Source organism: Taeniopygia guttata, chromosome 18, assembly GCF_048771995.1.
Source record: "Taeniopygia guttata chromosome 18, bTaeGut7.mat, whole genome shotgun sequence".
Taxonomy (NCBI): domain Eukaryota; kingdom Metazoa; phylum Chordata; class Aves; order Passeriformes; family Estrildidae; genus Taeniopygia; species Taeniopygia guttata.
The window spans coordinates 1,614,817-1,639,258 of NC_133043.1; the positions used below are offsets into that span (position 1 = coordinate 1,614,817).

The 24,442-nt window shown below is 65.9% G+C and overlaps 2 protein-coding genes across 7 annotated transcripts in view; one reads left to right on the plus strand and one right to left on the minus strand.

Annotated features, from left to right (window-relative positions):
- AATK (apoptosis associated tyrosine kinase) lies at positions 1-21,311 on the plus strand. 3 transcript variants are annotated; one of them, XR_012058658.1, is made up of 15 exons: positions 169-898; positions 10,428-10,561; positions 11,446-11,587; positions 12,390-12,469; positions 12,584-12,702; positions 13,184-13,271; positions 13,348-13,481; positions 14,066-14,150; positions 14,784-14,905; positions 15,031-15,180; positions 15,261-18,336; positions 18,455-18,623; positions 18,820-19,047; positions 19,212-19,424; positions 20,275-21,311. XR_012058658.1 is itself a non-coding variant. In XM_030287398.4 (14 exons), exons 1-14 carry the CDS (start codon positions 814-816, stop codon positions 19,238-19,240), a joined length of 4,641 nt encoding a protein of 1,546 aa, XP_030143258.4. In that variant the 5' UTR covers positions 1-813; the 3' UTR covers positions 19,241-21,311. The 3 variants fall into 3 exon arrangements, 2 of the variants coding, with proteins under 2 accessions (XP_030143258.4, XP_072793274.1); XM_030287398.4 differs by having other exon boundaries at positions 1-898; positions 19,212-21,311; XM_072937173.1 differs by lacking the exon at positions 169-898 and adding an exon at positions 964-1,098 and having other exon boundaries at positions 19,212-21,311.
- The window catches only part of BAIAP2 (BAR/IMD domain containing adaptor protein 2), a 38,745-nt gene continuing 35,451 nt past the window's right edge, over positions 21,149-24,442 (minus strand). For 3 of the 4 annotated variants that reach the window (XM_072937174.1, XM_030287399.4, XM_030287403.4), the window contains one exon: positions 21,149-23,097. In XM_072937174.1, the coding sequence (XP_072793275.1) occupies positions 23,028-23,097 (70 nt within the window). In that variant the 3' untranslated portion in view covers positions 21,149-23,027. The remainder of the gene's footprint in view (positions 23,098-24,442) is intronic. The other variant, XM_041719911.2, reaches the window with a different exon arrangement.

Consider the following 24,442-nt stretch of genomic DNA (forward strand, 5'->3'; position numbering starts at 1 on the left):
TGCCCGGGAGGTGCCAGGGGGTGTGGGTGAAGCTGTGGCACGTTCCCTGCCAAGGAATTGGGACTGTTGGGTTTTGGAGCATCCCGTGGTTGGAGGGCACTCTCCCATGTGCCGGGGCTGTAGCGTCGAGCAGACGAGGCCGAGCCATGGCCCCACACGGGGCAGCCCCAGCCCAAAGGGAACCCCTGGCTGGGGCTGCTGGGGGGCTCCGCTCCCCCTCGGGACGGGACTGGGGGGCTGCAGGGTGAGGCTGTGCTGGGCCCCAGGGGCAGAGCTGGGGTGCGGGGTATATGTGTGAGGGGGGCTGGCTGGGGGCAGAGCTGCCCATCCCGTCCCTATTTCCCATCCCTGGTCGCGGGAAGCCGGCGGTGCCCGGGATGGGCCAGCGCCGGGCCAGTTCCTTCCTTGGGGGATGCCAGCCCCGCTGCCGGGGGATCCCGTCCCCGCTCTGGGGGGGTCCCGGTCCCGCCCCAGGGTGGCAGCTGCCCCTCGGGGGTCCCGTCCCCATCCGGGGGTACCCCACGGACCCCATCCATCCCGGCGGGACCGCGCGGGGGCGGCGGCGGCGCATCCCGGGGGGGAGCACGCGGATCCCGGTGCGGTCCCGGGGCTGCGGCTCCGCCACCTGCCGCCCCCGCCCTCCCGGTCCCGCTGCTCGGCGGCGGCGCGGCCCCTCCCCGGGGCACGGGGCGCGGGGCCGCGGGGCCGCCATGGAGGAGGAGCCGCCGCCGCCGCCGCCGCCGCCGCCGCCGCCGTGCCCAGCGCGGGGCCAGCGGCAGCCGGCGGCCGTGGGGCTCCCGCCGCCGCCGCGCCATGGGCCGCTTCCCCGCCGCCGCCGCTGCCATGGCGGCCGCCTTCCTCAGCCCCAGCCTCGCCTTCAGCTCCCACTTCGACCCCGGTAAGTGCCGCAGCTCCGGGGCTGACAGACCCGCACCCCCTCCCGCGCACCGAGCCTCCCCCGCTGCTCCGCCGTGTGCGCGGCTCAGCCCCGCACCGCCTGCCCGCGCTGTCCTCCCGGTGCACCGGGAACGAGCATCTCCGCATCGCGCTGCACCGCGAGCAGAGCATCCCCTCGCCCTCATCCCCGGGAATGTCACTGTACGGGCTGCCGGCTCTGACAGCGGGACCCGACCCGCTGTGGCGGTGGGACACCCCGGTGTGGCGGGGGACACCCCGGTGTGGCGGGGGGACACCTCGGTGTGGCCGTGGGACACCCCGGTGTGGCGGTGGGACACCCCGGTGTGGCCGTGGGACACCCCGGTGTGGCCGTGGGACAGCCCGGTGTGGCGGTGGGACACCCCGGTGTGGCGGGGGACAGCCCGGTGTGGCCGTGGGACACCCCGGTGTGGCGGGGGGACAGCCCGGTGTGGCCGTGGGACAGCCCGGTGTGGCGGGGGGACAGCCCGGTGCGGTGGTGGGACAACCCGGTGTGGCGGGGGGACAGCCCGGTGTGGCGGGGGACACCCCGGTGTGGCGGTGCGGTGTGCTCGCTGCCGCAGCCGGGCGGCATTTTGTTCCGCGGGATGGAGCGCGGAGGAATCCCGGGGCTGCGCTGCCTCTGAAGGCATCTCCGGGATTGGAACGGAATAATAACAACAGGGAGGATGGTGATGGTGAGAGGGAGGAAGACGGAGCCGGGGCTGAGCCCCCGCCGCCTGAGACACACACCGGCCGCGGAGCCGGGGCTGAGGGTCCCCGGTGGGGCCGGGGGGAGCCGGCGGGGCTCGGTGGGGTGCCGGGGCACGGCAGCGGCGTTTCGGGGCGCAGCCGTTATGTAAGCGCCGTGTTCCGGCCGCGGCGCAGCTGCAGGAAGATGCTGCAGCCGCGGAGCAGCGCGGGGCTGGCGGCTGCGGGGCGGGTTTGGGGCTGCGGCCGCCGCAGCCGCCGCTCACCGCCGCCCCTCGCCGCCGCCCCGTGTCCCTCCCGGTGCGGGACGGGCACCGGGACCCCTCATGGGAGCGTCCGGCGGGCCCGGCGGGCGCTCGGCTCCGGCCCTTTGTTTACCAGCCCGGGATAACGCGTGTCGGCTCCGACAGCCGAGCGGCGGTGCCGCGGCTCCCGCCGCTCCCGGCGCCTCCTCCGGTACCGCGAAGGCGGCGGAACGCTGCCCGTGCCGGCCGCGGTGGTGCCGGAGGCTCCGGCTGTCGGTGCCGGGATCCCGCATCCTTCTCCGCCGCCTTCCCGGTCCCTCCTTCCTCCGCCGCTCCCGCTCCCCCGGCTGCGCACGGTCGGAATCCGTGGGGGGATTTGGAAATGAGCCGCACCAGGACTCGCCGAACGGGGACTTTGTCCGCAGCCGTTCATTCTTTGCTTCTGAAATCTCATTATTTACACCCAAAATGCGGCAGTGCCGGGACGGAGCCGTTTGCCCGGCTCAGCCCTTGAGGAGATTTTGCTTTGGCTGTTGGTGTGGCCCCGCTCCACGCGAATCCTGCCGGCCTGAGGCTCCTCAAGGCAGGTTTGGTTTCAAACCCTTCATTTCTGTTTCCATCCCCGCTTGTGCTGTGCTGCCAGGCCCAGGGCTCGGCGCTGCCGTGCAGCTGCCACCCACCAGCACCGGGAGAGGAATTAAAGGGGGGAACAAACCACATTCTGGATTTCACGGCTTTGTGCATTTGGTCCATGTGGCAGCAGCTCCGTCGTGGCTGCCTGTGCCAGCCTGGCTGGGGAAAGCAGTTTGTAGGGCACGTTGGCACCTCAGCTGGGACAGGGCAGGAGCGGCCCAGGGGCTCTGCTGCTGCTGAGGGGAGCCTCTCCTCCTGGTCCTGCATTCCCTGGAAATGCACGGTTGGAAGTTGGGCCATAGGTGGCCTGGTGGCATGGAACAGTGACAGCAGTGTCACCTGGGGTGGAGGTGGCACAGGGATGTGCCAGTGCAGCTGCCCATGTTCCCGCCTCACCTGCTGGTTTGGGCTTGTCCCAACATCTGCGTCAGGCTGTGCCAGGGACTCATTCCCTTGCAGGTGCTGGGGGCTCCGGGGGCTCTGGGGGCTCTGGGGGCTCTGGGGGAGGGTCCCAGCCCCGCAGCCTCGTGGTTCCCTTCTCTCTTCACCCATTCCCAGGCCAGGCCTGGAGATGCTCCTGCACGGAGCACTGGGGCCACTAACGGGGCGTGACCCAGCGCTGTGTGCCCCAAACATGCACCCCACATCTCCTGGGCTTCCAGGGGGAAATGGGCACCCGCTCCCTGCTCTGGGCAGTCGAGGAAAAGGGAGGGCAGGGCGCCCCCCCAGCCCTGTGGTTTTGGGTCCACCTGGTACCTGCCCCAGTGCCCCAGTGCCACTCAGTGATAACAGCGTGGCGAGTGTTGGGGCTCTGTGTCAGTGCCTCCGCCTGCTCCTGGCACAAGGATGGAAAGGACCTGGGGCACCGTGGTGGCAAAGGGGCCACAGCAGGCAGAAGGACCCTGGCAACCCAAACCAGGGCTGGGCACACTCTGGCACTTACCAGGCCATGCAGGGGGGAAGGTGCTGTTGGCACTGAACACACCGAGGGGATTTGGGGCAGGGCAGCGGGAGCTCCTCGGCTGGGAGGTGACAGTGGTGGCAGCACCGTGCCTGGTGTCCTGTCTTGCCACGTGTTTCCCACTGGAGGATGGCACTCCGGGCTGGAGGGCACCGGGAGCTGGGCACGCTGGCAGGAGGTGACTCCCAGTGCCCTCAGGGATGCCGGGGGCTGGCAGTGTGGGGTGGCATTGGCAAACCCCCTGTCCTGGCACAGGGAATGACACTGGCACAGCACAACAGGGCGGCCAGGCCCCACCTGGCTCAGTGAGGGGACAGAGCCAGGATCCTCTTCCCTGAGGGTGCCACTTTGCTCCCCCCTTCTCCTCTCCCTCCCTCCTGCCCCACGCACACGGGTGGGTGTGTTCTGGAATGTTGACACCGATTCCTGTCAAAGCCAATTAGCAGAAATTAATATGCCGGGGTTGAAAGGGCTGTGACTCACGGGCTCCCTGCCCTGCTGGGACACCCTGTGCCAGGGCAGCCCGTGGCTCTGCCCTCCCTGGCACCACGTCCTCCCAGCCCAGCAGGGCTCCAGTGCCCCCCTTGCCCTGCACCTCGAGCTGAGCCTTGGCACCCTGGTGACATCAGGCGGCAGTGGCACTGCCAGGGTGGTGCCAGGGGGGGTTCAGCCGGGGGTCCACGTCCAGCAGGGGTCTGTGTTTTGTGCTGAGTGGCTGCAGCCAGGCAGCATCCCAGGTTTTGCCATGGTGTGACGTCACCGCCTCACCATCCCACTGCTGGGCTGGAAAATCCCAGGATTTGGGTCAGAGGGGCAGTTGGGCTGCTCTGGTGCCATGGCTGGGCCTGGTCCCACCCTGTGCTGCTGCACTGATCCGGCACGTCAAGAGGTGCTGGGGCCATGCCCGGGATGGTGGCATGGTGGCATGCAGGGGTGGTGGCATGCAGGGGTGGTGGGATGCAGGGGTGGTGGCATGCAGGGGTGGTGGCATGCAGGGGTGGTGGGATGCAGGGATTATGGTCCTGGTCATGCACTGCTGCCCCTCCAGGCCCGGGCTTGGCTCCAGACACTCTCCTGCCCCTCACACCCCCAGTGGGAATTTGCTCCTGGGCTGGGCTGAGCCAGAGGGACCCCACGGGGTCCAGCAGGGCTGGAGGGTGACAGGCTGGCCCAGAGAGGAGCTGCCTGTGCTGACTCAGGAAAATAAATCTCCTGGGGGCATGAATCCCCCTGACAGCCCGGGAAGCGCCATCGGAGCACGGGGCAGCGTCTCAGCCCCGCCACTGCCATCGCTGCCATCGGCCAAGCTCTGAGAGCCGGCCCAGGTCCTGACCGGGGACACTGAGGGGACACTGAGGGGACACGGAGCATCCCGGGATGCTCCAGAGCTGGCACCGGGCTCGTGGTGGAGCCCAGGACTGGCCAAGGGGCGCTGAGTATGTGGGGATCATGGGTTTGGGAGGGCTGAGCACTGGAGGAATGGGAATTTCCCAGGATTTCCTGCAGAGCTGCTGTCCCACAGCCCAGACTGTTGGGGGGATCCCGATTCGCTGCCCTGCCCCTCTGCCAGCCGTGCCCACATCCTCCCTGCAGCCTGGTGCCAGCAGCGGGGTTAATGCCGTTTGTTTTAATTACTGGAGCGAAGGAAAATTCCAGTGTGAGCAAACGCAGTAAGTGGAACGGCACTGCCCTGGCTGGGCAGGGCATCACCAGCTGCCAGGCTCCCGTCCCAGCTGTGCCAGGGTGTCTTCTGCCAGGCCACCATGTCAGCCAGCACAGCTCTTCACCTTTCCAAAATACCTCCGCGGCCGTGTGCTGCTCACCGGTGCCCTGTGCCCACCCTCAACCATCCCTGTGGCAAAGGAGGGATTTTCCAGTCGCCCTGGTGCGTGTGTTCCCGTGCCTGTAGGTGATTTGGGTACCAAGGGCTGACCCGAGGGTGGGCATGGGGCAGGGAGGTGCCGGGGGCTCGAGGGCTGGGGCAGAGGCAGACCCTGAGCTCGGGTTCCTTCCTGTGCCACGGGGCACCCCCAGCTGCTCTCCCCACGGCCTCGCCGTGCTCTGGAGCCAGAGCTGTCGTTTCACAACGGCAATTTTTGGATAGAAATAGGCCGCCCTGCTCGCGCCGCTGTTACGTAAACGCCGCTGGGCTCTGCCGGAGCCTCAGCATGGTCACTGCCATGTGCCTGGCACTGCCCTCAGCCTGGCACTGCCCCTGGCACGGCCCCCGGGCTCCACGGAGGGATCCCTGCCACCCAGGGCCCTCCCAGTCCCTCAGGACAGCAGGTTTGCCTGGGCAATGTGGGATGGGCTCACTTGGAACACCCAGCACGAGAATTCACTTTAAATAATCAATTAGAGCTTGCTTTGAATGCCCTTTATAGTATTTTTTTAAAAATTATTGCAATATATTATTAGAATCCTGATAATTTTATAATCTGGATAGACTATGTAATTATATATAAAAATACAGTATATGTAATTCCATGTATCATTCTATATATAATTCCATACACAATTCTAATATCCTATATATAATAATAATAATATATTATTACTATATATTATTATAATATAGAGTATTATTAGAATTACATTATAATAATTATATTATCATAATAACATTACTATTATTTTCTGTGGAAACAGAGGGAATTGTTGGCTCTTGGCTCTGCATCAGGGCGGGCTTTGATGGAGGAACTTGATTTTTTGTCCCTAATCAGGCTGACACGCGTGGTGTGTGCGCAGCAACGCCAGAGCCCGGCCTGTCCCTAGCACAATCCTTGTTTTTATTTCATTGCTTCAGAAAATGATGGATGATTTTCTGTTATTTTCCACCTATTTATTTTTTTTTGCTGCCGTTTCAGCCCGAGATGGCAAAACCAGAATTAAAGGGCAGAATCAATCCTTTCGGTGAAATACGCCACGTTAAAAGATACAGAAGGAGAAGGGATTAGCCAGGCGTGCCTGGAATTCACAATTCACTGATCTGTTAATCACCAGCGAGGCTGCTCCAGTGGCTCTGGCTCTTCCTGGTGGGAAAAGGTCTCCAGCAATGGGGTCAAGGGTGCTGCTCCCTGCTCCCTTTTGGGGAGGGGATGCTGCAGCAAACTGCTGGAGCACGCTCTGGTACCACTGCCAGGGATGCCAGGGTCCTGAGGGGAGGATGCTGTGGGTGCCAGCTCCGTGCCAGGCTCCTGGCTGGCACCGTGGCTGCTCCCATGGCCCAGGGGCGCAGCTCGGGGTGCCCATCCCGGTTCCTGCCGGTGCCTCAGTTTCCCCGGAGCTGCAGAGTCCCCACCCCCAGACGGCAGCGGGGGTTTTGTGCGTGGGGGTGAGCAGAGCGTGTCCTGCGGGCTGTGAAATTGCTTCCCTGGAGCTGCCCGTGGGCACAGGGATTAACGTGATGCCAGGGAGGGTGGATGGGGCTGGGAGCGAGCAGCCCGTGGCCAGAGGGGCTGAGGGACATGAGTGCTGGATCCTGCCCAAATCCCGTCCCAATCCGCCCCAGTCCTGCCCTGCTCCCTGTCCGAATCGTGCCCAAATCCTGCCCCAATCCTGCCCCATTTCCTGCCCCACTCTTGCATTGCTTCCTACCCATATCTTGCCTTTTTCCCTGCCCAAATCCAACCTTTCCCAGCAGGATCTGGCACGTTTCCAGGCTGGAATCCGCGGTGGGCGGCGAGAGGGAAGGGGGGATGTATGGCCCATGTATGGCCCATGCTCCCAAGGCGTCAGAGCATCCATCCCCTCCCGAATGACCCTCCCAGGGCAGCCGTGGGGAATCACCAGTGGGGAAACTGAGGCACGGGCTGTCTTGCGGTAGGTCGTGCAGCGAGGAGCGGGGCTCGGGCCGTGCCGTGCCCGGGCCGGGAGCCCCGAGCTGCCGCCGGCGCTGCGGGAGCCCCGGCTCGGCCCTTCCGCACACGTCAGCCGCCACCGGCCGGGCGGGCTCGCCGGGATCACCGGGCGGCCGCGGCATCGCCCCGCCGGCGGCGGAGGCAGCCCCGGGACGTGAGTCAGCACCGGCGGCGGGAGGGACGGCCACGCTCCGGGCGGAGCGGCACCGGCACCGGCACCGCACCGGCACCGGGACACTGCGGCCTCTGCCCGTCCCCGCTCGGGACCGGCGCTGGGTGGGCGATGCAACAGGCGGGGGGACAGCGCGGCGGGGCTGCGCCTGCCGCGGGTGCACGGCGGCTTCCGTGGGGTGGGAGGGCGAGTGCTGCACCCCACTGCACCCCACTACACCCAGATACATCCCACTGCACCCCACTGCACCCCACTGCACCCAAATACATCCCACTGCACCCTGCTGCACCCCATTACACCCACATACACCCATCTGCACCCTGCTGCATCCCACTGCACCCCATTGCACCCAAATACATCCCACTGCACCCTACTGCACCCCACTGCACCTAAATACATCCCACTGCACCCTGCTGCACCCCATTACAGCCAAATACATCCCACTGCACCCCATTACACCCACATACACCCATCTGTACCCTGCTGCATCCCACTGCACCCCATTACAGCCAAATACATCCCACTGCACCCTGCTGCATCCCACTGCACCCCATTGCACCTAAATACATCCCACTGCACCCTGCTGCACCCCACTGCACCCCATTGCACCTAAATGCATCTCACTGCACCCTGCTGCACCCCATTACAGCCAAATACATCCCACTGCACCCTGCTGCACCCCATTACAGCCAAATACATCCCACTGCACCCTGCTGCACCCCATTGCACCTAAATGCATCTCACTGCACCCTGCTGCACCCCATTACACCCACATACACCCATCTGTACCCTGCTGCATCCCACAGCACCCCATTGCACCTAAATACATCCCACTGTACCCTGCTGCATCCCACTGCACCCAAATGCACCCCATTACACCCACATACACCCATCTGTACCCTGCTGCACCCCGCTGCAGCCCATTACACCCAAATACATCCCACTGCACCCAAATGCATCCCACTGCACCCTGCTGCACCCCATTACACCTAAATACACCCATCTGCACCCTGCTGCATCCCACTGCATCCCATTGCACCTAAATACATCCCACTGCACCCTGCTGCACCCCACTGCACCCCACTACACCCAAATACATCCCACTGCACCCTGCTGCACCCCATTACACCCAAATACACCCCACTGCACCCCATTACACCCCACTGAACCTCACGGCATCCGGCAAATCCCCTCTTCCCCCGTGTCCCTTCTGCTCCCGTTTGCCGGGGCTGGGTGCGAGGCAGAGGCAGGTGCCCTGGAGCTGTGACCAGTTTGCTGCCACCGGCCCCATGGCCGCAGCCCCAGCAGGTCCCTGGCTCCGGGGCCGGCCGGGTGAGGGGGGTGGTCCCTGGCTCCGGGGCACTGGGCGGAGGAGATCCGGGTGACCCCACAGTTCTGGGGGTGCACGGAGCTCGCCCTTCTCAGCCTGACCCTGTGGAGAGGAAGGCCAGGGGAGGGCAAGGTTTGGTGCCAGGGGAACCTCACTGCTGCTGGCAGAGCCTGGGAATGGAGGGGAGGATGTGAGGATGTGCTGGGGGCCCTGGTTTCTCTTCAGGGTCCTGGAGTACTTCAGAAGTGCCTTCAGGTACTTCAGGCTGCACTCAGCCAGCCCTGTGCCCCAGTGTCCCTTGTGTCCTGGTGTCCCTTGTGTCCTGGTGCTCCCTGCAGTCCAGCAGCTGCTGCTGCGGGTGCATCTGACCTGGTTTTGGGGTAATTTGGCATCTGAGATGATGCCACACTTCCCATCACTGTTGCTCTGGGTACAGGGAGGGAAGGTGCCAGTGGGTCATGGCAGTGGTGGTGCCCCTGCCCAGTCTGGGCTGGTCATGGCTCCCAGGTCTCTGGTTGTGCAGGTGGGGAAACTGAGGCAGGACCAGCTGGATCTCACTGGCCTGTTGTCATCTTTGGGAACCTCCAGTTCCCGAGCTGAGGGGCAGCTCAGCGATGGTCCCCTCAGGCGGCTCCCGTCCCCGTGCTCTGCTCCCCATTGCCATTCAAAGGCTCTTTTCAGTGAGTCATTTTCTCTTTTGCTGTCCCACTATCCAGGGAAAATGGTGACGTTGGCGGTACAAAGTGTGTTCACCATGGAAACCAGCTGGAAGGGGGGGCACGCCGCCCCCCGCTCCTCCCAGGTTCGGCTTTGCATCCCGAGCCTCAGAAGATGGCTCTGGAGCTCCTTCCGTGCTCCCTGGCACGGTGGGGCTGTGCCAAGGCCCGCGGGGCTGCTCAGCGCCGTGCCGTGAGCCGGGGCGCCCTGTGCCCACCCCGCGTGGTGTCGGGCAGGGCCCGGGGGCAGCGGGTGCTGCCGGTGCCCACCAGGGCAGCAGAACCTTCCCCAGCCCTGGTGCCCTTCAGGTGCCAATCTCAAGGGCACGGAGGAGCCCGTGCTGGAGCTCCAGAGCAGGGCAGTGTGGCCAGGGCACAGGGACAAGGATGCTCTGTGGGCCACGTGCTGGAGCCACGTGTGCCATGAGCATCCCCAGCACCGGTTTGGTGACCCAGGGAGGAACCACGGCACCGGTGGGGGTCTGTGCCAGGCTGATGGTTGAGCACGGGGCACACCGGTCCCAGCCGGGCACCGCGGGGCTGTGGGGGTCTCCGGTGACCGGCTCCGCTGGCAGTGCCACGACCTTCCGGCTGCTCCCACCACAACAGCGCCGGTTGTTAGGGCAGGCTCCGGGCAGAATAGTAATGTGGCAGCTGCAGCTGGCAGCGGGGCCTGCTGGGGATGGGCAGCTGCGATGTGGCCACCGTGGCCACCGTGTGCCCTGCCACCCCACGGGATACTGCACAGCTGGAGTGGGGGGCAGGTGCCGGGATTTGGAGTGTGCCAGAGGATGCGGTGCCCAGCCAGTGCAGCCATGTTCCTTCCCCATGCCCCGTGAGCCCTCCCTGGTGCCCCCAGCCCTGACCTCCTCGTGTCCCCACAGACGGCACCCCCCTTAGTGAGCTCTCCTGGTCCTCCTCGCTGGCTGTCGTGGCTGTTTCCTTCTCGGGGCTCTTCACCTTCATCTTCCTCATGTTGGCCTGTCTGTGCTGCAAGAAGGGGGACATTGGCTTCAAGGTGAGCAGAGGGGCCGGGGGGTGTTCCCAGGCCAGGGTGGGGGGTTCTTCCCAGGGACCCAGCGAGGGACCGAGGTGTCTGGAGGTTCTCGGTGCAGAATTCTCCGCCCCAGCGCCAGGGCTGGATGTGTCCTGGCTCAGGACAGCAGTGCTTGGATGGGGGGGCTCAGCCCCTCGCTGCCTGCTGGGGCTGCGGGACTCAGCACGCTGGGGGCTGGATCCTGGATTCCAGCTCCACAGAGCGTGGATCTGTGGGATTCAGGATCCTCGGGGTCGTATCCTGACCCATCGGTGCTCCCGGCCACGCCACGGTTAAGGGCCCGGTCCCACCCGCACGCCCCCGAGGGTGGGAGGCACCCTGACCTCACAGGCACAGAATGTGCCGAGAAAACGCTTTTTCCCTAATTGCTGAGATTTTTGTGGAGGCTTGTGGCGCCCGCGGCGGGAGGGGGTCAGGCTGGGGGGGACACGTACCGGCCCACACTGCCACAGCACCTCGCCGTGCCGGGGGGGACAGTGGCCCCCTGGTCCCCCCGCTTGTATTTATGGGCGAGCGCCGGGCCGGTGCCCGCGCGTGGCCCGCGGCGGCACATGGCACACGGTGCAGCGCCATGAGGCACAGCCTGGCACGGCGAGATGCTCACTGTGACCTACCTGCTCGCCCGGGCGGCTTTTGGGAGCCGGGGGCTGCCGGGGTGGCACAGACAGGTAATGGGATGGCTGGTGGGGAGGGTGTGCCTTCCCCGTGTCCCCGTGTGCGGGCAGGGTTGTGTGCAGGGAGGGGGGGATTTCTGGGCCCCATGAGTCTATTGGGGCAGAGGGGTGTGTGGGGCACTACAGCAGTGGGGAGCCCACGGGGTCAGTTGTCTCTGCACCCCGAACCAGGAGTTTGAGAACGCCGAGGGGGACGACTACGTGACGGAGCTGTCAGCCCAGGGCTCGCCTGCCCCCCAGCATGGCCCCGAGGTCTACGTGCTGCCCCTCACCAAGGTGTCCCTGCCCATGGCCAAGCAGCCGGGGCGCTCAGGTAAGCCAGGGTGGGGCAGGACCCCTGCGTGCTGAGCCTGGGGATCTCATCGCCGGGCACGGGGTGGTGTGGGGGTGCTGGGTCTCCCCTGCGGTGGAGGGACAGTTCCAGCAGAGCCCTGGCAAGGGACAGGCAGCCAAGGTCCCTGGGAAGCGCTGCAGGGTCCCCCTGTGTGAGGGGCTCCTGGCACTTGCGTGTGCCAGCCCAGGGGAGCAGCACCAGGGTGGGACAGGACACAGCCACCCTGAACGGTGACATCCACGAGTCCTGGTCCCATGTAAACAAGCCCCTGAGTGGGAGAGGAATGTGGGGGGCGCCTGGCTGGGCCCCCTCCTGCCCCGTGTCACTCCCTGCCCAAAGAATGGCCACAGTGGAGGGGGGCAGAGAGGACCAACAATGGTCCCATTGCTGCCTGCCCTTGGCACGGGCTCCCGAGGGGCTGGACTGTGCCGGGGGGGCCGGGAAGGGGCTAAATGCCAGCGCTGTGCCGGGCTCAGCTCTGCACACCCTGCGGAGGAGAAGGGGCAGGGAGCCAGCTCTGCTGCCATCCCGCTCGGGGACACTGATACCCCACGTCCCCCGCTCGTGGGAGGATGCCTGGAGACGAGGATGCCTGGCATGCAGGATTCCTGGGGACGGATGCTCCGGAGCATCCTGGGGTGGCAGAAGCCCTGGCACCAGGTGGCACGGTGAGGATAGCAGGGCTTGGCTGGGACTGGCGGGGAGCACAGGCAGATGGGCAGAGGGATGTGTGGGCAGGGGGACAGGGGACATGCGGGCAGCTGGATGGGCTCTGTTACAGTGCAGCTCCTCAAGTCGGCAGACCTGGGGCGGCAGAGCCTGCTGTACCTGAAGGAGATCGGGCACGGCTGGTTTGGCAAGGTGAGCCCAGGGCCAGGAACCCCCGGACCCCCCAGCCTGGTGGGATGTGGGGCCCCGGCTGTGCCAGGGGGGTTTGGGGTGTGGATGGAGGGATGAGCCTGTCCCTCGCCCCAGGTGTTCCTGGGGGAGGTGAACTCGGGCATCAGCAGCACTCAGGTGGTGGTGAAGGAGCTGAAGGCGAGTGCCAGCGTGCAGGACCAGATGCAGTTCCTGGAAGAAGCACAGCCCTACAGGTACCTCTGGGGTCACTCCACAGTGCTGGGAGCAGGGATGCTGGGCATGGGGGCAGATTCACTCGGTGCCACCTTCAGCTGCCGGGCAGAGCCGTGGCTGCCCCTTGCTCTGGGGCAGCACAGTTCCATCCCTTCCTCATGGCAGGGCCGGGGCTGTGCAGGGCCACTGGCCATGGCACGGGGCAGCAGTGAGGTCATGGGCAGAGCTGGACCAGGCAGGGGGGGCACGGGGCTGCTCCTGCCCCAGCACAGCTGAACAAATGTCCCTTTGTGACACATCCCGGGCGCTGGGACATGCTGGTACCCGCTCCTGGCAGCCCCTGTGGCAGCCCCGGTGCTGGCAGGACGATGGCTTCGGGGGGACTGCTGCCATCCCCCCAGCAGGAAGGGTCCCCTGGGGTCTGCCACTGCCCCTCCCGTGCCAGTGCCAGCACGGGCAGGGCCACGGTGCACAAACGCCGCTGTTGCTGTGCCCACGCAGAGCCCTCCAGCACACCAACCTGCTGCAGTGCCTGGCGCAGTGCGCCGAGGTCACCCCGTACCTGCTGGTGATGGAGTTCTGCCCGCTGGTGAGTCCATGTGCCCCGCTCCCCACAGTGCCCCGTGGGTGCTGGGCACGCAGGGTGACAGTGGCACTGCCCGCAGGGTGACCTGAAGGGGTACCTGCGGAGCTGCCGGGGGGCCGAGGCCATGACCCCGGACCTGCTGACCCTGCAGAGGATGGCGTGCGAGGTGGCCTGCGGCGTCCTGCACCTGCACAGGAACAACTACATCCACAGGTAGGCTGTCCCGCCTTCTGGGGGGAGCTGGGGGGCAATGCGGGGTCTGGATGGGGGCTTCCCAAGCTACCAGTGCTCCTGCCCCACCACTGCTCCTCCTGCCCAACAATATCCTGGTGCTGAGTGAGTTGCAGACAGAGACTCCAGCATCAGTGATTTTGTTGAGGAGGGGGCGCGCTGCCATCGGGGGCCACCGGAGTGTCCCCACCCGAGCCTGGCTCTGCAGGTGGGTCCCCACGAGGGTGCTCGAGCTGTGGGAGGGGAGCATGGGGCCCTTAGGGCAGCCCAGCAGCAGCAGTCTCGCCTGTGCCCCGGCTGTATGACCCGCCCAGTGCCCGAGCAGCCACCCGGGAGCCCGGCCCCATGCCAGGGCTCACGTTGCCCGGGAGCAGCCGCCTTCTGCTCGGCTCGGCGTGTGACGGATGGACGGACGGACAGGGCGCAGCTGGGGCATTCCTGCTGTGCACCGAGAGCCGCGTTTTGGGCACGCCCGGAGCCGGGCGGGGAGCGGCCTCACCACCGGGTCCCCGCCGGGTGCCCCCCGAGCTCTCGGTGCCGGTGACAGCTCCGGCTTTGCTTGGCAGCGACCTGGCCCTGCGGAACTGCCTCCTCACCGCCGACCTCACCGTGAAGATCGGGGACTACGGCCTCTCGCACTGCAAGTACAAAGTAAGGCTGGTTGGAGGGAGGAGGGGGCTGGGGCTTCGCTGCGATCCCGTGGTACCCCCACATACACCCACCCTGGCACAGACCTGGCTGATCCTTCCCCCCACCCTCACGCACACATCCCCCCTCCCCAGCGGTGTCGGGGCGCCCCTGCGTTTGCTGGGGTGCAGGGGGTTCAGACCACCCTGTGAGGGACCCTTAGTGCCACCTGGCGTGCTCCGGCACCCACCCACCCAGTGGGGTGACACTGCCTGGGCTGGTCCAGATACGCCCCTGTGCCAGGCACGGGACCCTGCAGGCAGCTGCCAGCACAGCCGGGGGTTGCCCACCCGTCTGTTTGTCTCTGTCGTGCTCCAGTTTGCCCACAACTCCTGCAGAGCTGGGATTGCTGAACTGGGGGTCACAGGGGCTCGGGTGGGGGAGCAGAGGGACAGAGGGGGAAGGAGGGGCGGCAGCAAGGGACAGTAGGTGCCAGGAGCAGAGCAGGACAGGCCGGGGGCAGATGTGGGGGAGCAAGGGGCATGGGGGGCAGCGGTGGAGGGTGGGGAGGCAGGGGGTGGCGGTGCCGCGGCGTGGCCGGTCCCCGACGCCATGGATTGACGTTCTCTTCTCGTACTGACCTTGCACACTTGGCAGGACGACTACTTCGTGACGGCCGACCAGCTGTGGGTGCCGCTGCGCTGGATCGCGCCCGAGCTCATCGATGAGGTGCACGGCAACCTGCTTGTGGTGGACCAGACCAAGGCCAGCAACGTCTGGTGAGCGGCTCTGGGGGGCACAGGGGGCTGCAGCCTCACGGGGTGCATCGGGGTGGTTTTGGGGCGGACGGTTGGGGGCGGGGTGGGGGTCTCCCTGAACCCCCAGCATGGCGCCATGCCCGCAGGTCGCTGGGCGTCACCATCTGGGAGCTGTTTGAGCTGGGCAGCCAGCCCTACGACCACTACTCTGACCGCCAAGTGCTGGCCTACGCCATCAAGGAGCAGCAGCTGAAGCTGCCCAAGCCCCAGCTGAAGCTGTCGCTGGCGGAGCGCTGGTGAGGAGCCCGAGCCGCCCCCTCCCCTGCCCCGTGGCACGGGCGGGGGCCGGGCTGACGCTGGCCGCTCCCCATGGCAGGTACGAGGTGATGCAGTTCTGCTGGCTGCAGCCCGAGCAGCGCCCCACGGCCGAGGAGGTGCACCTGCTGCTGTCCTACCTGTGCGCCAAGGGGGCCACGGAGGCCGAGGAGGACTTCGAGAAGCGCTGGAACTCCATGAAGCCCAACGGCAGCGCCAGCGGCAGCCACCACGGCCCCGAGCTCTCATCCTTCCCGCTGCTGGAGCAATTCTCGGCCGATGGGTTCCCCTCAGACGGGGACGACATCCTCACCGTCATGGAGACCAGCCACGGCCTCAACTTTGAGTACAAATGGGAGCACACCAAGACCGAGCACTTCCAGGCCCCCCTGGGCTCCCTGAGCCCCAGCAGTGCCGCTCGCTACCACGACCTCTATTACCCGGCCACGACGGCGGGGCTCAGCCTGGGGGTGTCCCCATCCTGCTACGAGTGCAAGGCATCTGGCTGCCCCGGGGTGCCGGCGCCCGGCGTGGTGCCCATCCTGGGCGCCCACAGCCCCTCGCTGGGCAGCGAGTACTACATCCGCATCGAGGGCCCCGGCGAGGGCAGCGCCGAGCTGGACTACGCCATGTGCACCTACAGCCCGGCGGGCGAGCAGGGCGCCCTGCGGCCCCCGGCCTGCTGGAGAGCCCAGGCCGGCCGCAGCGGCGGCACCTACGACTCGGACTCGGGCAGCCCCACCGTGTCCCTGAGCATGGAGCCGCTCCTGGGCCACCCACCCGCGGCCGAGGGCTCCTGGGAGTGCGCCGAGTACTACCCCTACCCCTGCCCCGGGCAGGAGCCGCGGGGCTACGAGCCGTCCCCCGGCCCCGGGGCCGAGGGGTACCTGCTGGAGGAGGAGCCGCCCCAGCCGGGCGGCCAGGACTGGCCCGTCCCCGCCGCCTTCCAGCCCGGGGTGTTTGCCGACCCGCTGGGCGTCTCGCCGTCGGGGAACTGCGCCTACAGCCCCCCGGGGTACGGGGGGACAGCGGGCCCGAGCGGGGCCCCACCGGACTGCGTGGCGCTGGAGCTGGGCGAGGACAGCCCCCCCAGCGCCCCCCACCCGGCCGGTGCCAGCCCCCCGCCTCAGCGCCACCCGTGGGCCTCCAACAGCTCCTCCAACAACAACATCGGCGGCGGCAGCCCCCGCGAGCCCCCGGCCGGAGACAGCTGGTGCTACCGCCGCATGATCACCTTCCGCGGGCTCATGGCCAAGCCGCTGGGCACGGTACCCCGCGGGCAGCCCCAGCTCGGGGGGTCCCCGCCGGGACACGACTTCCTCCGCCCGCGGCAGGATCAGCCCCCCGCCACGGCCGGCGGCTCCTCCTCCCCGTGCCGCTCGCCCTCCCCGCGGCGGCAGGCCTGGCACGGCCGTGACTCATCACCCTGCGGCCCCGCGCAGCCCGGCACGCTGGCGGAGAGCCCCGCCGCGCCCTGGGGCCCCGCCGCGGCCCCGCCACCTGCGCCGGGGGCCCCGCGCGATGCCCACCCTGAGGAGAGCTCGGCCGGGGGAAGCCCTGCCCGCAGCCCGCTGCCCCCCGCCGCCGCGGGGCCGGGGGAGGCCGCCCCCGCCATGGCTGGCACGGCCGCCCCGAGCCCCGGCCCCCCCGGCCAGCCCGCCGCGGACGGCGCCCAGCTCGCGGCGGAGCCCGCCGAGGCGCCCGCGGAGGCCGTGGCCGAGAGCGGCGCCTGTGCCGCCAGCGACGCCGACCGGACGCCGGACAAGACCTTCTCCAGCAGCAGCTTCCCCAGCGTGGACGAGGGCAGCGACGAGGACACGGCCGAGCTGACCTCCGGCGTCTTCACCGACTTCTCCGGGGAATACACGGAGCGGGCGGAGGCGGCCCCGGCGCTCAGGTCCCTGCAGAAGCAGGTGGGGACGCCGGACTCGCTGGAGTCGCTGGACATCCCCTCCACGGCCAGCTCCTGCGAGGTGCTCAGCCCCGGCGCCTTCGCGCCCGCCGGCCAGGCCCGGGCCCTCGACAGCGGCTACGACACGGAGAACAACGAGTCCCCCGAGTTCGTGCTGAAGGAGCCCCACGAGCCCCGGGAGCCCGAGGCCTTCGGCCAGCTGGGGAAGCCGCCCCCGGGGCTGCCGGGGGGCGAGGGCGAGGCGGCGGCCCCCGAAACGCGGCTGCCCAGCGCCGCGGGGCCCGAGCCGCCCGGCCTGGCCGAGAAGAGCCCCTACCGCGACTCTGCCTATTTCTCCGACTGCGACGCCGAGGCCGAGCGCGGCCACAAGGACGAGGGGGACAGCGATGGGTCCCGCACCCCGGAGGCAGAGGAGGGTCCCCGCTCCCCTTTGCAGGACACAGGGCGAGGAGAGGACCCGCTGCACCCGCCGGGGGCACCCGGCAGCCCCCCGGCAGCACCCGGCGGCGCGGTGGCGGTGCCCACGCCGGCCGAGGTGGCTTTGGAGGGGGACTGGGTGGGGATAGAGGCCGGGAGCGCACCGGAGCAGGCGCCTGGCACCGAGCAGAGCCCCGCTGGCACGGGGCTGGTGCCGGCCAGCCCCCCGCGCCCTGGCACAGACACCTGTCCCCCGGGCTCTGTGGCCCCCAAGACTTTCCTCTTGACCCCAGTGCCGGTGAGCCCTGGGGAGCCATCAGCTGTTGGAGGGACCTGCGTGCCCGACGGTGTCCCTGGACTTGGGGGGGCCACAGGGGGGGACAAACAGACTGTGACCCCCGTGCTGGGGCTTGGGGAGCAGGGGCTGCTCCTGGAGGGGCCCGGGGCAGGCGATGCGCCGGGGGGTCCCAGCACGCTGCTCCCCGGGGGCGAATCACCACCGGGTCTCTCCCCGGCCCCGGCTGCCCCCGAACGCCGTGAGGAGCCAGAGGAGGAGGAGGAGGACACGGAAGACAGCGACGAGTCAGATGAGGAGCTGCGCTGCTACAACATCCAGGAGCAGAGCGAGGAGAGCGAGGAGGAGCCGGCGGCCGTGCCCATCGTGGTGGCTGAGAGCCAGAGCGGCCGGAACCTGCGCAGCCTCCTCAAGATGCCCAGCCTGCTGTCCGAGTCCTTCTGCGAGGACCTGGAGCGTAAGAAAAAGGCCGTCTCCTTCTACGACGATGTGACCATCTACCTCTTCGACCAGGTGGGTGCCCTGAGGGACAGAGCCAGGTACTGGGCACAGCTTCATGCCGTTTTGGTGGTGGGAGCCATCTCCAGCTGATCCCCAGTGAGGTTCCTTCCTGCTGTTTCCCCATCCCCAGGAAAGCCCCACACGGGAGCTGGCTGAGCAGAGCTTCCCAGAGCCCACCCTGCCTTCGGGGCAGCCTCCCTCGCCTTCGGGGCAGCCCCCTGCCAGTGGCAGTCCCCCCAGCCCCACGGACCGGCTTGGAGCCTCCGATGACTCTTCAGATGGCAACGCCTCAGAAGAGAGTAAGAGACCAGGAGCTCCTGGCACTGGTGATTGTGGGGTGGTGGGAGGGCAGCTGGTTTGGGATGATGGGGAGGCAGTTATAGGGTGATGGGGACAGAGGTTATGGGATGATGGAGGGCCATTTATGGGGTGATGGGGTTAGAGGTTATGGTGGAACCCTCACAGTGGGCTCAGCCCCCTCCCTTTGTGTGCCAGGTGGTGGCTTCGAGTGGGACGACGACTTCCCACTGATGCCAGCGAAGCCGTCCCTGGCGGCCTCACTGCCGGGGACGCCGGCGGAGCCCCCCGCGGCCGTGCCTGCCCTGGTGCCGGCGCAGAAACAGGTGCTGCCCATCCAGTTCTCCCGGTTCACGGTCTCACCTGCCCCGGTGTCCCGGTTCTCCATCACCCACGTCTCCGACTCGGACATGGACTCCATAGGAGGTGAGTCCCTCTCGGGATGCTGCTCTGTGGGGACTGTCCCTCCTGGGAATGGCCGTGTCCCGGTGCCATCCACGCTGTGAGCCATGGGACTGCCTGTCCCCGTGAGGGGCCGGGTGTCCCGCGGGGGTCTGGGACCCTCTCACGGCTCTCTCTGCTCGTTGCAGGCAGCAGCGAAGACGGTGACCGGGAGTGAGCCCGGCGGGACGCAGCCGGCATTGCCCTGGCACCGGGGCGGCGCAGGCCGGCGGGGCCGGCGCGGGGGCCGCCCGTGGGCCCCCAGACCCCGCTCGGCAGTTTTTAGGCAGATTTTATCGCAAAGAACTCGTTTGCTGCTTCGAGTGGGAGCAGGGCCGGCGTGGCCCCCGCGGGGCCAGGCGGTGGGTGACGGTGACACCGTGCGCGTGTGCGGGTGGCTGTGAGCGTGCGTGTAAAATAGACACTTATATATATATATATAGGTATATATATATAAATTATAGCGTTTCAAGGGTAGTGCCCTGACCTTGCTAACATTTGCGGAGTGTCCTCCCCAGTGAAGTTCCCCCTTGGCTTCTTGCCCATATGTGCTTCCCGAGGCGGTTTGTCCCCACACCCCTTCTCCCCCAGGCTGTCCCCACCCTTTGCCGTGTGCTCAGTCTTGCACCTTGTGGCAGCTTGGCTGTCCCACAGCTGTCCCACAGTGGCCCCACAGCTGCCCCACAGCTGCCCCAGAGGCACTCCATGACATTCCTGACCGAGGGGCCACTGGCTGCTGCCACTCTGGATGTCACTCCCTGTGCCAGAGGTGCCACCAGCTACCCAGAGTGGTCCTCGTGGCTTTGGAGCTCCCCTCCCTTGGTTTGCAGGGATCAGTCCCAGCTGGGGACCCTGAGGACTGCTGGGACCCTTGCCCATTGTAGCGGGCAGCAACACGTGGAGGGTTGGTTGTGGAGGGAGTATCCCCCACTGGGACCCACCAACCTGACTATTTTTGTATTTAAACAAAATTATTAAAAAACCCCAACCCCAAACCCACCCCAAATCCAAAACTTGCTGTTGACTGAACCCACATTGATGCGATTTTAAGTTATTGCTGCCAAAGAGACTTATTGGGGAGGGGGGGGAGGGGGGCGCGCTCGTGGTTCTTTGTTCTGTTTTGGTTTTGTTTGTTTGTTTGTTTCTTCCTTTGTTTTTTGTTTTTGTTTTTTTAAAATTCATTCGAGGCTTAGGATAATTGTGCAATTCCAGCTTCCGGAAGGAAATAGAAGTAAGCGGAGCTGAGCGAAACCTTGAATTCAGGGCTGGTTCCTTTTGGGGTCTATAGACCAAACCCTGAGGTGAGAAATGTCCCCCCTGAGCCCCCCTGCCCCATGCTGGGGGAATGAGGGCACATGGGTGTGCCCGTGCAGGGACGCTGCACAGACAGCACCCATGTGGGATGGGGCTGGTGCCAGGGGCTCTGCTCCATGCCACAGGATGGTCCCACCCTGGGCTGGACGCAGCTCTGGCACCAGGACTCGTGGGATGAGCCCGTCCCCACCCCAGCCTGGCACCGCCATGGGTCCCAGTGCCGGCAGAGGTGTCCCCGTAGTCACCCACCCTTCTCCCACCCCCTCCCGTGGCCAGCCCAGCCTGGAGCTGTATCCCAGCTGGAGTGCCCTTGGTGCTCAGGAAGCTGTTGTGGGGGCCAGGGGCTGTTCTCCAGTCCAGGTCACAGCCAGGACCCTGGGGGACCTCAGCATCAGCCCCAGGGTGGCCATGCCACCCCATACCCCCACTGCTGGTTCCTCCCCCCTGCTAAGCAATTAGTGCTTATTTAAGTGTTTTATTTAATCCCCCACCTGGCCTGTAAACCCCCCCCCCCACCCCAATTCTCCAAGCTTTTTGCTTTATCCTTTACAACAGGGGCCCACCCCCTGCCCTGATAGGGGTGCAGCACCCAGGGCTTGCTCCCACCCTCCTACCCCCTGATCCCCCCTTCCCTGCACCCTCCAACACCACGGGGAGGGGGTTGCTCAGTCCCTGGCACCCAGGGGTGCTGGCCCAGCACCCACTGCACACCCTGGGTTTGGTCTATGACGCCGCAGGTCCCAGCCCCGGAGGGCAGATGAGGACAGAGCTGTGGCTTGGGTAACTTTTTTAATAGAAAGGCTCTTCTTACATGGTCTATTTTCTCAATACGGGTCATAATTGCTGTATTTTTTATCAGTGCTGATTTCCATACAGCTCCCAGCATGTGTGTCAAATCTCATCGGGCCAATAATAAAGTTTTTAAAATATCTTAAGCTGTTTGCTGCCCCGATCATTGCCCAGCACCCAGGATGGAGCCAGCTCGGGAGGGCCCCGACCACGCTCCAGGGCCAGGCAGGAGCCTCTGGCCAGGGAAAACGCTGCAGGAGGGAGGGCTGGGGGAGGTTGAATTGCTCATAAATTATGTTTTCTCATAAAAAATTATTTCAGGTTACGTCTTACAGGTGCCACCGAGCCAGGAGGTGCAGCGAAGCCCCCGGGGGCTGGCTGGAGCCAGGGTGGCAGCTTGGGGGGCCCGGGGGACAGCTCCTGGCACGGGGATGGAAGAGGACACCGCGGTGGCTGAGGGGACCCCAGGCCTGTCCCCACCCCGGGCTGTGACCACCAGCCCTCTCCCACCCACTGCCCCACCCCCCTGCAGAGCCCTTTCCCTCACCCCTGCCCCGTCTGGCCCCCACACATCTGCTCCAGCCCTGGGAGAGGAAGAGGAGGCACAGGAGAGGAAGAGGAGGCACATCATGGAGCTGGGAACCCACGTGCAGAGCTGGAGCCTGGGTGTCACAGGAGAAGCTGTTTTCCTGCAGTGGAGCTGGAAAACCCATCAGAGAGGACACAGGAGAGATGAGCCGCAGCGTCCCAGGGACCAAACCTCCTGGGCTGGGGACACCCTGTGCCCTGCCCAGTCCCCAGCCACGCAGCCACTGCCCAGGCTGTGGGGTCCAGGACGTGCTGCACCAGTGATCAGACAGTGCAAAAGGAGAAACACAACGGAAAAAGCAAAAACTCTTTTGTTTCAAGCCCTCATCCATGGGAGACACAGTTCCTGCCTGGAAACACTCTTCTCCCTGTTTTTGGAGCAAGGTTGTGACCCTGGTCACTCAGGAGCTGCAGGAAGGGCTGCGGGAGCCACCTTACTCGTGGGCACCCCCAGCAGAAAGCTTAGCAAGTGTGTATATATATATATATTTATATATATTTATCTCTATCTATCTCTCTCTCTCATGCAGCCCTAGGAATAGAGGAAGAGCAAACAGCCAAGCAAGAGGTCCGGATGGGAGCTCCTGTCTGCAGGGAGCAGGGGCACCCCAAGGCTCACTCACACACTGCCCTCGCTTCCACGAGTGGTTTTTTCCTAGCTTATATTTTACAGCAGTACCGTAATTCCCTACAGTATCCCGAGCCCTGGCGCAGCAGGAGCTGTGGGACCGGAGCTGACCCCGTCCCAGCGGGGGCTGCAGTGCTGGCACCCACTGCCGTGGGCAGCTGGGGTCTGGTGGCACCTGGGAGCTGCCTGTGCCACCCACCATGGCTTGCACGGGGTGTCCCGGTGTCCTGCCTGGCCTGGAGGTCCCTCCTGTCTGGGCAGGGAGAGCAGGGGGACCGTCCTCTCTGCCTTGCTGCCCCCCTGGAGCACTGTGAGCCCACGGAGAGCTGTTCTCCAGCTGAGCCCACTTCCCCACCCGGAGCCACCCCAGCTCTGGGACATGCTGCTCTGACTCCGGGAAGTGCCACCACGCTCCTTAGCACAGGCAGAGGACAGGTGACACGGCAGCGCTGTGACCCCCTGCCACCGAGGGAGTCTAGAGAAGAGAGAACTAGGGCACTAGCTTGAGCCTTTGGCTTTCAAAGCAGCAGGATTAATAAATTCCGCCTAAAAATGGAGTCCTGGGGAGCTGGACATGCAGCAGCGAGGAGGAGGATGAGGAGGATGAGGAGGTGGCGAGTGCCACGCGGGCGCCAGCGCTCCTGGATCAGCTGATGAGAGGAGCCGAGCGGTCGTTTGTCACCGTTGGCTTCAGCTGGACGTTGGCAAAGGGGTTCCTGTGGAGGAAGAGGAAGAGGAAGGAAGAGTTAACAGGGTATGTGGAGGCCTGGAGAGGACAGGGCACCGGCACAGCGAGCGGCGACTGGCGAGACCCGGGACCAGCAGTGTTTGGGAAGGGCTTCAACTGGAAAAGCTCTGCCTTGTGGAGCCCCCGGCCCAGCTGCCCCACTCTTGGAGCTCTGCCCCCATTCCTGGAGCTCTGCCCCACTCCTGGAGCTCTGCCCCCATTCCTGGAGCTCTGTCCCCACTCCTGGAGCTCTGCCCCCACTCCTGGAGCTCTGCCCCCACTCCTGGAGCTGCCCCACTCCTGGAGCTGCCCCCACTCCTGGAGCTCTGCCCCACTCCTGGAGCTCTGCCCCCCTCCTGGAGCTGCCCCACTCCTGGAGCTGCCCCCACTCCTGGAGCTCTGCCTCCATTCCTGGAGCTGCCCCACTCCTGGAGCTGTCCCACTCCTGGAGCTGCCCCACTCCTGGAGCTCTGCCCCCACTCCTGGAGCTCTGCCTCCATTCCTGGAGCTCTGCCCCCACTCCTGGAGCTGTCCCCACTCCTGGAGCTGTCCCCACTCCTGGAGCTGCCCCACTCCTGGAGCTGCCCCACTCCTTGAGCTCTGCCCCACTCCTGGAGCTGCCCCCATTCCTGGAGCTCTGCCCCCACTTCTGGAGCTCTGCCCCCATTCCTGGAGCTCTGCCCCCATTCCTGGAGCTGCCCCACTCCTGGAGCTCTGCCCCCCTCCTCGAGCTGTCCCCACTCCTGGAGCTGCCCCACTCCTGGAGCTGCCCCCACTCCTGGAGCTGCCCCCACTCCTGGAGCTGCCCCACTCCTCAGCTGCTCTCCCAGCTACGCCGTGGTGGGTCAGAGATGAGCCAAGCACAGCTGCAGGGGGATGTTCTCCTGCCTCGCCCCCCTTCATCCTAAAGCTGGGGATGCCACTGGGGGCCAGGGCAGATGAAGCTGCTCCTGCCTCCTCCAAGGCTGGACTCCAGCAGTTCCCACAGATGGGAGCACTGTGGGACCACCCAGCCCTGGAGCAGAGGGTTATGGCTTCACCTCCTGGCCAAGGGCAGAGCTGGCAGCTCCCACAGAGCCCTTGTGCTGCCTCTGGGGAAGTTAATATCCAAGAGGAAGAGTGTGGGAGACTAAGGACATCTGCATGAGCTTGTCAGAGTCCAGAGCCCAGACAGGCTGACCTTGGGTTCCACCTACCTGGGGTGTCCCCAGCACCCTCCTGCTGCCATCATCACCTGTCCAGGACAGGGTGCAAGGACTGCCTAGGCACAGGGAGCATCCTTACCCCTTCTCCAGGAGGTCCCCTCTTGTCCTCTCCCAGCAGAGTTAATTCTC

Excerpts from the sequence above, each read along its gene's own strand:
- AATK (XM_030287398.4), top strand. The coding sequence starts at position 814 with ATGGGCCGCTTCCCCGCCGCCGCCGCTGCCATGGCGGCCGCCTTCCTC. Across the intron at positions 12,470-12,583 it reads GGCACGGCTGGTTTGGCAAG|GTGTTCCTGGGGGAGGTGAA; the intron begins GTGAGCCCAGGG and ends CCCTCGCCCCAG. Across the intron at positions 12,703-13,183 it reads GAAGAAGCACAGCCCTACAG|AGCCCTCCAGCACACCAACC; the intron begins GTACCTCTGGGG and ends GTGCCCACGCAG.